This window comes from Mus caroli, unplaced genomic scaffold, assembly GCF_978045245.1.
Source record: "Mus caroli unplaced genomic scaffold, Mus_caroli_1 scaffold_15, whole genome shotgun sequence".
In the NCBI taxonomy this organism is placed as follows: domain Eukaryota; kingdom Metazoa; phylum Chordata; class Mammalia; order Rodentia; family Muridae; genus Mus; species Mus caroli.
This window is the reverse complement of record NW_028227270.1, coordinates 16,296,624-16,312,241: the sequence shown is the minus strand read 5'-3', so window position 1 is coordinate 16,312,241 and position 15,618 is coordinate 16,296,624. Positions and strand designations below refer to the sequence as shown.

At 39.9% G+C, this 15,618-nt stretch overlaps 2 protein-coding genes across 10 annotated transcripts in view; one reads left to right on the top strand and one right to left on the bottom strand.

Moving 5' to 3' along the window:
• Positions 1 to 1,895, top strand: part of LOC110308343 (snake venom 5'-nucleotidase) — a 38,708-nt gene extending 36,813 nt beyond the window's left edge. Inside the window, exons 7-8 of the mRNA XM_021180810.2 lie at positions 24 to 210; positions 1,461 to 1,895. Of these exons, the coding sequence (XP_021036469.1) occupies positions 24 to 210; positions 1,461 to 1,645 (372 nt within the window). The 3' untranslated portion in view covers positions 1,646 to 1,895. The remainder of the gene's footprint in view (positions 1 to 23; positions 211 to 1,460) is intronic.
• A 3,604-nt stretch (positions 1,896 to 5,499) lies between these two features.
• Rnf180 (ring finger protein 180) overlaps positions 5,500 to 15,618 on the bottom strand; it is a 179,322-nt gene continuing 169,203 nt past the window's right edge. For 5 of the 9 annotated variants that reach the window (XM_085830864.1, XM_021180543.2, XM_085830865.1 and 2 more), the window contains exon 8: positions 5,501 to 6,481. In XM_085830864.1, the coding sequence (XP_085686990.1) occupies positions 6,282 to 6,481 (200 nt within the window). In that variant the 3' untranslated portion in view covers positions 5,501 to 6,281. Of the gene's footprint in view, positions 6,482 to 15,618 lie in introns of all 9 variants that reach the window. The other 4 variants (XM_029484985.2, XM_029484984.2, XM_021180542.3 and 1 more) reach the window with 1 other exon arrangement.

Sequence of the window (15,618 nt, the reverse complement as noted above, 5' to 3'; positions counted from 1 at the left end):
TGAGTTCTGTTTTGGCATTTCAGGGGAAGGATGGCTACAGTATGTTTAGAAGTTGCCCTCGGATGTTTGACCCCGAGACAGCTCAGGTGCTGTCTACAGTCGTCATGAATCACTTTGAATCCATAAAAATTTTGCAAGGAAAGAAGAAGTGTCTTTCCGGCCATCGGATGAGTTTGATCACGACAACAAACAAATCGCCATCCCTCACAGGTGACGGGACGGTCACGTTTCATGTGCTACTGCCTGAATAAATGTTTCTTAGACTCTGGTCTTTAGGTGGGCGTCCTGATGTCTGAGGATGTGTGAAGAGAATAAAAATGGACCTGTATTTTCCAAGGTGAAATGACAAGATGCAAGGGAGAGTAGTCACAGGGCCCGCACAGGTATCCAAAGCTATGTAGAACAGAGACGGTCTAGAAAATCGTGTCCTTTTCAGGGTTTTCCGCTTCACAATCTTCAACTACCTTTGGAACATTTACCTTCTAATCCAGATGAAAAAATTATAACCTGCCAAATTAGCTTACTTCTGTCCAATTAAACATTTTGTCTTCTCCTACTTGATAGATGCTGTGCCTTGGAATACAAGTCCCCACTTATTGAGTTAGAAACTTCATTCTTTTTCTAAGGTCACATCAACAACAATCCAAGGCAAATCATATCAAATCACAATTAGTTTTATAATTGGCTGATTCTTTGATAAATAATTATATTCCTAAATATATCCAAGTTCTGGAAGTTATAATTACACCTTTTGGAAGTAAAATGAATTATCTTCTTTTTTTAAACAAAAGAGTTCTTTTACTATACCGGCCATATTTTCTGTCTAATTATTTTTTCAAAAATGTAAAATGGAAGAGAAAATGACAGCTGTCACGTATGATCACCACTAAATAGACTCAGCAGGCTGTAAAACCCACCCGCCCACCCACCATATATTTAACAATAATTTAAAAAATATCATGGGTTTGAGAGGGGGTGGTGGGATGGGAGGAGTTGCCATGGAAAGAGATAGAAATGATGTAAATATAGAACTCATGAACCAAAGTCTAAAAAACTTAAAAATATAATTATGAAGTAAATCCTTTTGAGATAATATGTAGTAATACTTTAAAGGTTTAAAAAATTGACATAAAATTGCATCATGTGTATCATGTGATATTTCCATACGTGCATTCATTGTATAATGTTCAAATGAAGGTAAGCATATCTATTTTCTCAAACATTTATTAAGCATAAAATATCTTAAAGTCAAAATGAATTGATGCATTTTTGTTTATTAATTTCATAACATGTTTTGTGTACTTTTATTCATGGATGAATTCTGTGATGATGGAGAAACAAAATCTCACTACTGTCTATAAATTTCAATTCGTATTCAATTCTAATAAAGCTTTAGCTACGACTTTAGAACGTCTGTTTGGAGAGCATGCGTAGTTTAACTGGCTCTTCTGCATTTCTAGCCTTTGAGGAAGAAACAGATGAGCCATTGGGAGTAATTGCAGTGCCTGGCATAGAAGGAAGAATCTTCCATATTTCTCCAGACATGAAAGAACATTTGCACCAACTTAGAACTGCGAGACAGCAAGGCCTGAGAACTTTCCCGACCATTAGTGACCATGCACGTGAGACTTCTGATTCTGACTAATTGGAATGGAGTTGGTATGTTTTGTTAGTGCTCAAATGGATCGGACCAAGTTTAGCAGTGTTAGACATGGTAACAGAATCTTGATTGCATGTATCATTCTAGAATTGATGATAATTCTAGGGATGTTGCTCTAAATGTTCTTTTCATTTAAATTTTATCAAGTCTTGTAACTTTTGACTCTTCATTGTGTTGGGCCAGAAACACAAACATTTGTGATTAAAGTGCAAACAGTGTAGTGTTTATTATTAAATGAAATTCATGCTCACCTCTTCACAGTACTTATTTGCATAGTAACCTTTTTTCTCTTAGTATTGCTTATTTTTCTGTTCAAATGAATGAATAAATACATATGTATCCTCTCACTATTGGTTAATTTTTAACTCTTTTGACCTTGTTGGAATTCTGTGATACAGCACCTGAACATATCTTCTTGGTAAAGTACTGAACTTTTATATTAATGGCTGCAAACCACGGGCTTTATGCAATGTACTCACTACTGTTGTTCCTACTGAAGCATCCTTTCTTACTACAGTGAAATGAGAGAAAAATTGACAGTTTTAAAAAATTCTGTTTGTAAGTAAAAAGTTCCTATCTTTAAGTCTTCTGTTATTTTCAGAAACCACATCTGTTTTTGGAAGACCATGTGGGCCTTCTTTTAATTTGTGGGAAGTAAAAGGAGCATTCAGTCAGTGTTTATCTTCGTGCATGGTGGTGGCCACAGGAGCTGTGCACAGTACCACAGCTAAGGTAAGTGCAAGTTGACCTAAGGGAAGGAGCTGGAGCTCAGTGAGCAGCTTCCAGCTCATTCTGCTTCACTGTGCGCTCCCTATGTTCAGAAGTGAATTTGTGAACATACATCACCTCTTAGGTATCTCTGATAATAGAGGGTAAGAGTAGATACGTTTGCTCCCAAAAGTAATGGATTAAATTATTTGTCTCATTTCAGTGATGAATATACCCTCACAAAAATCAGCTTAAGGACAGACGGAAGGGTTTATCTGGGCTTATGGTTCCACGGTACAGTTCACTGTAGCAGAGGAGTCATGGTGGCAGGAGTTTGAGGTGGTTGTTGGTCACAGTGCAACCACAGTCAGGAGGCAGAGAGAAGACAAGTGCTCCTCCCAACCCCCTTTGTATTTTGTTTTGGCACTCTAGCCCATGAAATCAAGCTGCCTACATTGGGCATGGGTCTTCCCACTTCAGTAATGTATTATAGAAAAGTCCCTCATAGACAAACCAAGAGATTTGCTTCTAGGATGGTGTTAAGTCCCATGCAATTGACATTATTAATCATCACAAGTCATCTTGATTTCACTTGAACAATAAGACACCAAGCACATTTCTGAAATTGAAACCACTGTTACTGTTCTATGAAATGGACATGCGCACTAAACCATCTCCTAAGTAATTCCTTTAAAACCACAGAGTAGTGTTTCTCTCAGCCTTCATCTTTGTGCAGTAGATAGTGCTTAATATTGAAAGCCACACATGGTCCATGCTCAGAGACTAAAGACAGAGAATAAGGCAGCATGCTCAGCCCTAAGTGGGACATCTTTATCATATCGCTTCCTCTCAAGGCTCAGGGTTACCATGGCAAAGGTGGTAGAGAGACTACTGTAAGACAGAGATGGTGCATGACTTCAGTGAAACTGTTTTTCTGACATGGCAGGTTCATTGCACATGTGACATCACAGAGGCTGGGACTGCACAAGTCCTACACTCGAGTCATCCAGACAAGATGCCAGCATGGGCGGGGGTGGGGCTCACACAGTGGGAACTGAGGAACTACGAGCAGCTGATGGCTTCTGGGAGAGGAAGTCAGTTTTCTTCAGTGTAGACCCGGAGAGCCTTGACACAATGTAATAGCCTGACACTCATGCACACAGTTAGCACTAAAGGGATTCAGATTCAGTGGGCTTAAACCATCGGGATGGGGAAGTTTGAAGGAGTGGGGAGGAACTGGAAGGAGGGAATGGGGATTAGAGTTCATCAGAATGCATTCATTATATGTATACATGAAATTCTCATTAAAAATAAATGACTTGATTAAAGTATTTAGAAATGTAGCTCATTCAGGTATTTATTATTATGAATATCCATATGTGTTTAAAATTAAGCTTCCAAATTATTAAGCTCCATAGAAACAGAAATTGTTGTGGGTGGTAAATCATAGGAATTAACTTTTAAAATAATATTCCTGGGACAAATATTGCATTTCATTAGATTTAGGATTTCTCTTTTCCTTTCTTCGGTTCTTGATTGGAAAATGAAATTTGATGCGATTATATGAAAGATGCTGAAGAGGCTCACAATGAGTTTTTGTGTTAAGTTTATGGGGCTAGAGAGGTGGCTGAGTTGTTAAAAGTGGTTGCAGATGCACCTGGTTATTGTATGCTAGAATGCAGAAGGAAAATAATTATGGTAGTGGATATGGAGTTACCCAAAGGTGTGGGAGATAGGCTACGCCTTAGCTGGGGTTCCTGGAGATCAGAAGGGAGCAAACACCGACCAGAGAGGAGACTGGCTGTTCTGCCTCCAGATAGAGGGAAAGGCTTAGATGACTTCTGGGCTAGGTCAAGTGATCATCATCTTGCCTGGACAACTTCAGGTGCTCTGACTCTTGTAGATGCTAAAATGCTTGATCTGGGATAGAAGGGAACACATGCTATGCATTTAACAGACAGGCTAAAGTCTCAGGAACATGCTTACACTCCACCCTCCTGGGATCCCTACCTGTCCCAGTCTATGGAAATATCAGGCCTATCTAGCTTGTCAGAAAGTGGGAGCTCTAGGAAGCACTACACTTAGTATTCTGTAGCTTTTACCTCCAGTGGTATAAAATGTAAACTTATTTTAAAGTAAAATTAGAGATTTATAATTGCTTTCCAAATGTAATTACTTTAGTGTTAGGACAGGCAGACAGATGTTTGCTTTTTAGGTCCCAGGTACACAATAATAACTAATAAGTGCCAGAGACAAAGTGAATGAATGTTTTCTGTGAAATATTATTCTTAATTTGCATATAATAAGAAACTTCTAAAACAATTTAGGCATGAATCAAGACGTACTTTCTAGGGCACATAAACCATGGATTGCCTGGAAGAGAGCTGCTTTTGGTTTCAAGGCTCTTAATGTATCGTCCCTGTGTGTGTTTTAATTGTTTGATCAGTGCATGTACTGCGGGAGGAGTGATGTTTTCCCATATTCACACTGTTTTTATCCAGAACATAAGCGAATATAGATATTCATTTATAAACACAAGCATGCATCTCTGCGAATTGTATTTAATTTTATGTTTCTGGATTTGAAGGGTCTGATATAGTTGATTATGGTTTTTACAACTGTAATTGTGAAAACAGAGATAAATATTAGAATAATAATCCACACCACTTTTGTATGTCTTAGAAAATTGCACTATCAATCTAGGGCTTTTATCTGATGTGATCAACAATTGTGCTGGCGTTTCGGCAATTTGCAGTCTAAATTGGTATTGCGTATCTGTTTTGAACGGTGGTGGTATTATTAGTGCCACACGTCACATGTTTCTCATCAGGTTACAGTATGCCAGGCAGAAAGGGTGGAGTAGCAGTTCATTACTGCTAATTTATAAAATCCTGTCTGCGTCAACACATTGGCTTATGTCTCTTTTTGCTTAGTGTTCTTCACTCTGAATCCCGACATCGTCCCATCTCCTGCTCACGTTGTCATGGTTGTATGTTTTCTTTTCTTGGAAAGAACTTAACTATAAAGACTGTCATAGAATAGAATAGCATTTTCTTTATATACATCCATAACTCCATTTTGGCAACTCCTTATTCCACACATGAAGTCAAAAACCAATAAAAATGTAAAAGCCACTCTTTATTGCACATGGACAATATAGTTGGCAACCGTCCAGTTAAATGAATCACCAGGTTAATTACAGTTTGGGCATGCATTGATCAGTAGGTTACTAAAAGTCAGATTTGTTATTTCTCAAGTGATTCATTCTGAAATTGGAAAGTGTTAATATGGCTCTTGAACATAGCTATTGGGTGTTAGTCTTACTGAAAGTAATATTTTGTTCTTACAATAGTTAAAAATGTTGCACCAAAGCTATGAAGTCTTTACAAAAGGATAATCACATTTTTGGTAATAGGAGACAGAAGTAGAGATATTCAGAAATCAAAATGCAATATACCCTGCTTGATTAGGTCCCAGAGAATATGGTCTATCTCTAACGGACATCATTTGCCTAAGAATACATAGTGCTTGACTAAACATCTTAGTAATAATGATGGTATCCATCCAGATTATTCATTTTTTTTACTATTTTTAAATGGAGGTAAAACCTCAGTCTTTACAATCATATAGTAAGTATAAAAATGACGTTGTAAAATTAGAGCCCCAAGTCCTAAAGTAAAAAGTATGAATTAGTAGTGCACTGTCTCTAATGGCTGGAGACCAGCTCATGAATAAAGTTTAGGTTGTTACATGAAAGAAATTAATAAATAAATCCATTACCCTCAGGATTTCTATAAACACTAACAATTTTTATAATGCAGTGTTATAAAAACTTTGAAGCACACTTTGAAAATGTTCAAGCCATTGTTGTTTACATTTATGATTGTTCAATTAGAGCAGAGTACGACGATTCCTAAAACGGAAAGAAAAAATAGCAAAGAAAGCAGAAAACAACGAATCCAATGACCCAGTTCACTGAATAAATATAGATGATCACCATATCCATGTCAAACCACCATCCACGGCTGTCGTCCTCGAAGTGCAGGTAGTCCATCCTGTGGGCGCCGTGTGGGAACTGCCTCCGTGTCACTGGGGCAGCGCGCCTGTGGAATCCTAGGAGATACGGGAGGAAATTTACTTTCCAGCTCACTGAACTCAAACACTTGATTATAGATATAAAAAGCTACAGGAGTGTCTCAGTTCTTGACAAAGCCCATCCTGGCTTTATTGGGTGGTGTCTGACAGTTGATATTTCAAAAATGAACAAGTGTCAGAAGTCCCAGTTTGGGGGTACATAGGGCAGGGCAGCAGACACACTTGGATCAGTGACCTGGACCACGTTATTCATAACATTGGCATCATCTGACATAACTTGTCAAGATTATTTTCACGTACAAATTTTTCTAAATTTAAGCCCCAATCACAACTGCTGCTGGAACTTCTGCTTGTCACCTTGGAACACCAGCTGACTTTTGTACCTTCCACCTTAATGATTCTGTGCAGTTATTTGAGCAAAGTTCTATGAGAATGTATTCATGCTTTAGCCCTGAGTAAACTGGACAAACATAATACAAAGAAAATTAGCTTTAATTTTCATATTCTTCAAACTATGGGCCTTCTTAGGGGACTGGATGGTGGAGAAAAATATAATCCCTTGATACATTTCTGAAAAATACCACATCTCAGGAAATTCTGGGTGGACTACTAGTTAAGTATCTAGTGCCTTAGTACAACCTGACCAGCAGAAACGTGCTTTTGTTGGTGGGCCAATATGATGGCTAACTTACTGGCAGCTTGAGAGGGAAGATCAATTGAGAAATCATCTAGATCAATTAGTCTGTAGCCATCACCCTGAGGTATTTCCTTAATTGAAAAATGAAGTGAGAAAGCCTGAGACGCTGTGGGTGGTGCCACTGCTGGGCAGGTGGGTCTGAGCTTTATAAGAAGGGCAGCTGAGCAGCCAGAGGGAGAAAAGCAGTGCACAGTGTTCGTCTCCAAGCTTTGCTTCCGTTCCAGCCTCCAGGTTCCCGATTGCTTTCCTGGGTGATGGACTGTAACCTGTAAGCCACATAAGCCTCTTCCTTCCTCAGGTTGCTTCTGTTTACAGTATTTACCATAGCAACAGAGAAGCAAACTCAAAACAGCCAATATGTAATATCTAAGCTTACCAAATACAAAGAACATTTAAGAAGATCTATAGCTCACTATTAACTTTATTTTTGTTTAGCTATTGCATACTTTATTTATTTATTTATTGCTTAATTACTGTGAAAGAAGGCAGTAAAATATACTATTTGATTGAATGGAAAAAAAACTTCTGGCACTTGCTAGTGATGGGTGGTCAAGGTCAGATGAGGCTCTAGCTCAAAGCAAATTCTGCTTCATCATCTGTAGCAACTGAGTGTGTGAAGTGGCCTGCTCCAGATTTGGCTGCTAATTCAGACAGCAAGGGTGAGTTCACCTGGCTCTTGGCATGGCTATTTAAAGCCCAACCTCTTTAATCGGGAACAGTTCTTGCTGCTGTTGGTGTCAAGCTATGGACTTATTTGTAGTATGTAGGCTGAAATCACAAAGGACCAGTTAAAGGGAAAACAGTGTATGCTTTAGAGTGGAATGTGGGCAGGTTTTAGACAAGCTGTAACCATCTTTATCTGACTTCCTATCATTTCACTTGATGATTTTAATTATTAACTTTCATAGACTATAAGGAGCTCAATTAGGATGATTTCAGATTTTTTTGTTTGTTTTTGTTTTTTGTTTTTTGCATTGTTAGCAATCAAACAGGCTTATTTATAGGACTCTGCTTAAGTACCCTCTGTGAACGTGTCACCTTCAGTATACTGCAACATGTGGAAAAGGAACAAAGTAATGAAGTCAGCCTTTCTGGGTTGTCAAACATCTAGCTTTTCCTCCCCTAACATCACATACCATGTGTGCACTCTGGTGTAAGGCCTCATTAAATATTACTAAAATATTTTTTCCTATCCCAGCAGCTAGCAGCAGCTAGTAAGTGCTGGGAGAGAGACAGCCAATCTTCTTTAAGTGTGGTGATCCTTAGGTCATCAACCATGCTCCGAGAGTAGGCCCCGTCCCTAAAGTGTGCTGGGCAAACACATTGGACTTGATGGGCTTAAAAGAAAATTTTAAGCCAGAATCGTTCCTATCTAAAGGAAACCCAGGGACAAAAAATGGAGCAGAGACTGAAGGAAAGGCCATCCAGAGACTGCCTCACCTAGGGATCTATCCCATCTGCAAACATCAAACCCAGACACTACTGCGGATGCCAAGAAGCCGACAGGAGCCTGGTATAGCTGTCCCCTAAGAGGCTCTGCCAACACCTGAGGTGCAAATACTCACAGACAAACATTGGACGGAGCCCTGAGACCCCAATGGAAGCGTTAGGGGAAGGACTGAGGAGATGAAGGGGACTGCAACCCCATAAGAAGAACAACAGTATTGACGAATTAGACCCCCCACCTCAGAGCTCCCAGGGACAAAACCATCAACCAAAGAGTATATATGGGTGGGTTTACAGCTCCAGCTGTATAAGTAGCAGAGGATGGCCTTATCTGGCATCAGTGGGAGGGGAGGCCTTTGGTCCTGTGAAGGCCTGATGCCCCAGAGTAAGGGGAATGCGAGGGTGCTCAGGCAGGAGTGGCTGAGTAGCTAAAGGAGCACCCTCTTAGAGGCAAAGTGGGGGTGTGATGGGGTTTGTGGAGGGGAAACCAGAAAGGGGTCAACATTTGAAATGCAAATAAAATAACCAGTAAAAAATTAAATAGAAGAAAAAAAAAACAACAACCAAGAAGCTGAAAGTGACTAGGAATGTGGGAGTGTATCTATGAGGAGTTGGTCAAAATACACTGTATAAAGTTCTTAAAGACATAAAATATTATTTTTTAAATTTAATTTTTCTGTGTTGTGGGGTAAAGCACATATGTGCTATCTTTTTTTCATTCAGAGGAGCTGGACTGCTGTGCACTCAGCTTGTGGGCCTTATCATGAGATAAGAGAATGCCAATCTCAGCAGCCTTCCTGTTTACAAAGCTGAAGTCAGTACAGTAGGAGGAAGAGGAGGCAGGGGGAGCTTTTCTCACACTCACATATCATCCAAAGGCACCAAGAGAAAGTCCCAGAGTTTCTATCACCTTTCACAGCTTCTCCACCTATGCAGGCTAGAGATGAGGCAACGCTGCTAATTACAAATTACTGTTAGGAGTAAAGATGGGTTCTTTTCCTTGGTCGAAAAGGATGCTGTAAAGGCCTGCATTGTTCAGATTCCAAGTTGACTGGTCAAAACTTAAGTGCATGGGTCTAGTAACTAATATTGTTAGTATGTATTGCACTAGTGATACTAATGCCAGAGAACATGAGCCAGAGTGGACACAGGACAAGAACTGACTCATGATGGGTAGGGGTCCACGGCTGCTCTCTCAGGCAGCCTCGGCTGAGCTGAGTGCTGTGATAGAGTTTTCCACCCTGTCAGTGTTACCATTCTCCCATGTGCCTACATCCTGCACTTCTGCAAGAGGGCAGGAGGAGACAGTGTGGGTGATACAATGCATGGCACCAATTAGATAGATGGTTTTTATGTGTGAACTAGATAGTGACCACAGGCTGGCTCATTTTCTTTGAATCTTTGGGATAGAGTGGGAATTTACAAGCTTTGGGATTTCTTTTTCTTCCCCCCTCTAGTTTCTTTACTTTTTTATTGGATATTTTATTTATTTACATTTCAGATGTTATCCCCTTTTACTGTTTCCCCTCTGCAAACCCCCTATCCCATCTCCCCTTCCCCTGCTTCTATGATGGTACTCCCCAACCCACCCACCTACTCCAGCTTCCTGGACTTGGGATTCCCCTACACTGGGGCATCAAGCATTCCCTGGACCAAGGGTCTCTCCTTCAATTGACACCCAACAAGGCCATTCTCTGCTATATCTGTGGCTGCAGCCATGGATCCCTCCATGCATACTCTTTGGTTGGTGGTTTAGACCCTGGGAGCTCTGGGAGTTTAGTTGGTTGATATTGTTGTTCTTCCCATGGGGTTGCAAACTCCTTCAGCTCCTTCAGTCCTTTCCCTAACTCCTCCATTGGAATTTCTAAATGGCTGTTTCTGAATCAAAGTGTAAATCACACTTGACAGATAGTTATTCCGCAGGAATAAGTAAACTCTGAGACCCTATTAGAAAACATCAGAATACAAACCTCAGTGTTTAATGCTGTCTCCACTAGACAATGATGGCTACACAAACACAAATGCCATGTCCAGTGTGAGGATGGAATGAATTAACCCAAGCATAGGGCTGGTCCACAAAGAACATTCAGTAAAAGACAGACTCATGGTTTTGATAGAGGAGGAACCTCATTGCCTTTTGTATATATATATATATTTTTTTTCTGAATTACTAATCTCACTAGTCTTAGCTCAAATAATTTCTATTTTCCTTCAAATTCATTGATTTTTTTCTCTAAATCAGTTGGTGACCTTAAAAACACCATCAGGATATCACATGGTAAAACCAATTTATTAAATCTTATGGAGTATATGAACTATAATTTAGCAAAGATCTAAAGGTATTTTGATATGGTGTCTGCCATAAAGAATTTCAGGCTTCCGAGCTTCTGACCTAATATCCACTTATCAATCAGTGAGTGCATATCATGTGTGTTCTTTTGTGATTGGGTTACCTCACTTAGGATGATATCCTCCAGATTCATCCATTTGTCTAGGAATTTCATAAATTCATTGTTTTTAATAGTTGTGTAGTACTCCACGGTATAAATATACTACATTTTCTGGATCCATTCCTCTGTTGAGGGACATCTGGACTTTTTCCAACTTCTGGCTATTATAAATAAGGCTGCTATGAACATAGTGGAGCATGTGTCCTTATTACCAGTTGGAACATCTTGTGGGTATATGCCCAGGGGAGGTATTGCTGAATCTAGCGGTAGTACTATGTCCAATTTTCTGAGGAACCACCAAACTGATTTCCAGAGTGGTTGTACCAGTTTGCAATCCCACCAGCAATGGAGGAATGTTCCACTTTCTCCACATCCTCACCAGCATCTGCTGTCACCTGAGTTTTTGATCTTAGCCATTCTGACTGTGTGAGGTGGAATCTCAGGGTTGTTTTGATTTGCATTTCCCTGATGATTACGGATGTTGAACATTTTTTAGGTGCTTCTTAGCCATTCGGTATTCCTCAGTTGAAAATTCTTTGTTTAACTCTGTACCCCATTTTTAAATAGGGTTATTTGGTTTTCTAGAGTCTAACTTCTCGAGTTCTTCGTATATATTGGATATTAGCCTTCTATCGGATTTAGGATTGGTAACGATCTTTTCCCAATCTGTTGGTTGCCTTTTTGTGTTATTGACAGTGTCCTTTGCCTTACAGAAGCTTTGCAATTTTTATGAAGTCCAAGTTGTTAATTCTTGATCTTATAGTACAAACTATTGATGTTCTGTTCAGGAATTTTTCCCCTGTGTCCATATGTTCGTGGCTCTTCTCCACTTTTTCCTCTACAAGTTTCTACTAGAGGTTCTTTTATTGTTGAGAATGGTTTTTTGCTATATTAGGTTTTTTGTTATTCCAGATGAATTTGCAAATTGCCCTTTCTAACTCTACGAAGAATTGAGTTGGAATTTTTATGGGGATTGCATTGAATATGTAGATTGCTTTGGGCAAGATAGCCATTTTTTACTATATTAATCCTGCTAATCCATGAGCATGGGAGATCTTTCCATCTTCTGAGATCTAATACATGAAACTCAAGAAGGAAGACCAAAGTGTGGATACTTTGGTCCTTCTTAGAAGGGGTAACAAAATACCCATGGAAGGAGTTACAGAGACAAAGTATGAAGCAGAGACTGAAGGAATGACCATCCAGAGACTGCCCCACCTGAGGATCCATCCCAGAGACAACCACCAAACCTAGACACTATTGTGGATGCCAACAAGAGCTTGCTGACAGGAGCCTGATATAGCTGTCTCCTGAGAGGCTCTGCCAGTACCTGACAAATATAGAAATGGATGCTCACAGCCATCCATTGGATGGAGCACATGGACCCCAATGAAGGAGGTAGAGAAAGTACCCCAGGAGCTGAAGGGGTTTGTAGCCCCATAGGAGAAACAACAGTATGAACTAATCAGTATCTCCAGCGCCCCCTGGGACTAAACTACAAACCAACAAAAACACATGGTGGGACTCATGACTCTAGTTCCATATGTAGCAGAGGATGGCCTAGTCAGTCATCAGTGGGAAGAGAGGACCTTGGTTTTATGAAGGTTCTATGCCCTAGTATAGAGGACTGCCAGGTCCAGGAAGTAGGAGTGGGTGGGTTGGTGAGCAGGGGGATGGGGGAAGGGATAAGGGGTTTTCAGAGGGAAAACTAGGAAAAGGGATAACATCTGAAACATAAATAAAGAAAATACTAAAAAAAAGATTTCAGTCTTCAACTCTGATAATTTCTTAGAAATTATCATCCTCATAGCATGTAAGTTTGATTTATTTTAAACTGATTTAACCAGTAAATTAAATCAATTTAAATTTAAAACCTTAGTTTCTCCTTAGCAAGATGAAATAAATAGTAGGCTAAGGATTTCATCTGGTAGGGACCAGTTTCTGAGTGCCACTAATCACGGTAATAGCTGTTAAGTCTTTTCTGTTTCAGGAGCCATGCTTTGCCCCCATTCAAACGGCATCATCTAGGAATCAGTGTCCCTGAATGTATGGTGACGGCATACAAATACTTGAATATCTGTAACCCTGCCACGCTAGAAATATGTCTGAATTGGAGTCAGTGGAGCGAGGAGGTTCTGAACCTGGAGTTCACTTTCATGAGCAACATAAGACTTCTGTGTACAGCCATGGTTAAGAATTACTTGATCCTAATGCATGGTTTAAATTAGGATCCAGTGTATGTATGGATGTATTTCAACCATGCTGTATTAAAGTATAAACAAGCAAGGAGACCCATGTTCATGCATCCTGGAGGGCTTATCAGTCCAGGGTGGGAGCATGAGAAAGTATATTATAATGAAAATTGCAATCTTCAAGGAACCTTAAATTGTGTATTTTTGTACCAATATTATGAATACTCTATCAACTCAAGATAATGCCTATATGTGTATTTGGATGTCTACACAGTCCTTCCCCCGAACCTCCCAGTCTGCTAGTAAGATGAATTTAGCTATATTTTCCAACTTTTCTAATGTGGAATGGCTTTTTAATGTATTTAAAGTTAGTATGTATTATAAATGGGTTATATTATGCAGTTTCCATGCACTGTTCTTACTAGTCTTCCTACAGTGTTCCTCGCCCTGTGCCTCAGGTTCCAAGCCTCTCCCTGGTCTCCTCGCCCGTCCCCAACAGTCCTCTATGTTTTCCTGCTGTGCACATTCTATCACCTGATTTTTTGCTTCTCTCTGTTGAGACTTCTTTTTAACTGTTATAGTATGTGTGTGAGTGCCTGTCTGCATGTGTGTAGGCACACATGTGCCTTGCACACTGTGGAAGCCTGAGGTCACGGTGGAGTGCCTTCCCTGACTGAGTCAAGGTCTCTCACCAAGCAGAGCAGGATTATCAGGGTAGTCAGTTGTTCTGCTTGCTCCTGGGATCCCACCCCTGCCCCCAAGCACTGTGAATATCACTGGGTGACCCCCAAAGCACTGTGAACATAGTTGGGTGTTGGGGATCAGAACTCTGCTTCTTACACTTACATGCCAAGTGCTTTATAAATCCACTCACTGAGCCATCTCTCCTGCCTGAAGGTCTTTTCTCTTCTTACAGTCCTTTTCTTGTTCCATTACTCATATCCCCCATATATACAAATTAAAACACAGGATAACCATATGAATGAAAACATGGTATTTGTTTTTCTGTGCCTGGTTTATTTTACTTTCCATAATAATTTCTAGTTCTTAATGCTTAAAAGTCTACTAAAGTGATAGATTTCCTCCATGTTTATATTTTAACGTCACATCTTTCTACACACTATCAGTGCCATACTGCCTGCTGTTTACTGGCTCACCTTGTTACTATTTCATGTGATATTTCTTCATGCTAAAGAGGAAACGAGCCTGAGATACTGCTTTCCTGGTTTTGCCTGGTTTGTGTATCATGTCTTTTCTTTACTGCCTTCGTAAAAGTCGTTTGTGGTCAGACAAGGTTTCTCTATCTATCGTTGTGTGTCAATATATTTTGAAAGCAGAGATAATGTCTGCATTCTGGCCTATCCCTCCAGTGATATTTGTATAGTACACAGTTGTGGAAGATAACGTGTTCCCACTAGAGCAGAGAGAAGGTTTGCACAGTTTGGAGACACAGTACACTTAGTGCTTGCTATTAAAGACAGGTTTACAAGCTCAGTATTGTGCTGTGTCTCTTACCCCATGACATACACAGACATTACCTGCTCTTCTGTGAGATAGCCTATGGGCAGGAGGCTCAGGTATCTTGCACAAAGGCTGCCACTCTGGCTAATCTGTCAGAAGTCTTGTGTACTTCACAAATATCCATGAAACTGGATTAATAATGTGTTAACTTGTAAACAGGTTAAATCTCTGAGGCTTAACAGTTCTAGACACTCGAAAACTTGTAATTGTTTTTTAGCTGCAGGAACAGTTTGCATAAAGTTAGAGTCCTTGAAAGTTTCGTAATGTATCCCATAAAACTGCTTGAGTCTATAGTCTGCTCAGATGCAAAGTTTTAATTCTTTGATAATAATTTCATTCAACATATTTTGATCATATTATTTTCCTTCTCCCAACTCTTCCTTGGTTCTTCCCCACCTCATTACCTGTCTGGCTAATATTATTTCTCTCTCAAAAAACAACAACATGGTGTCTGGCTGTGTTGGCCAACCACTCCTGAGCACAAAACATGTACTGGAGTGTGGCTGATGGACCCATCATCAGTGCATCGAAGAAAACTGAGGGCTCCTCTCCTGTCAGCTGTCAGCTGCAGTGGCTTCTTGTGTTGGGGTGCAACTTCATACCTCCTCTTTTGTGCTGAGATTTTACAAAAACCTAACACCAGATGATTTAATATCATGTTTTCTAGTCTTGAGTCATATATGTAACAATTAATATTATCCTATTATATACATTCAAATAAACCGAGTGAAACTTCTCACAGCTAGGCTACACTTTGGATCCTTCATGGATATTCTAATCTTGTTCTGAGTTTTGGGCTTATTTTTATGTCTTTGCTGCTGAAAGCCAGACACGACTATGACACTTGAC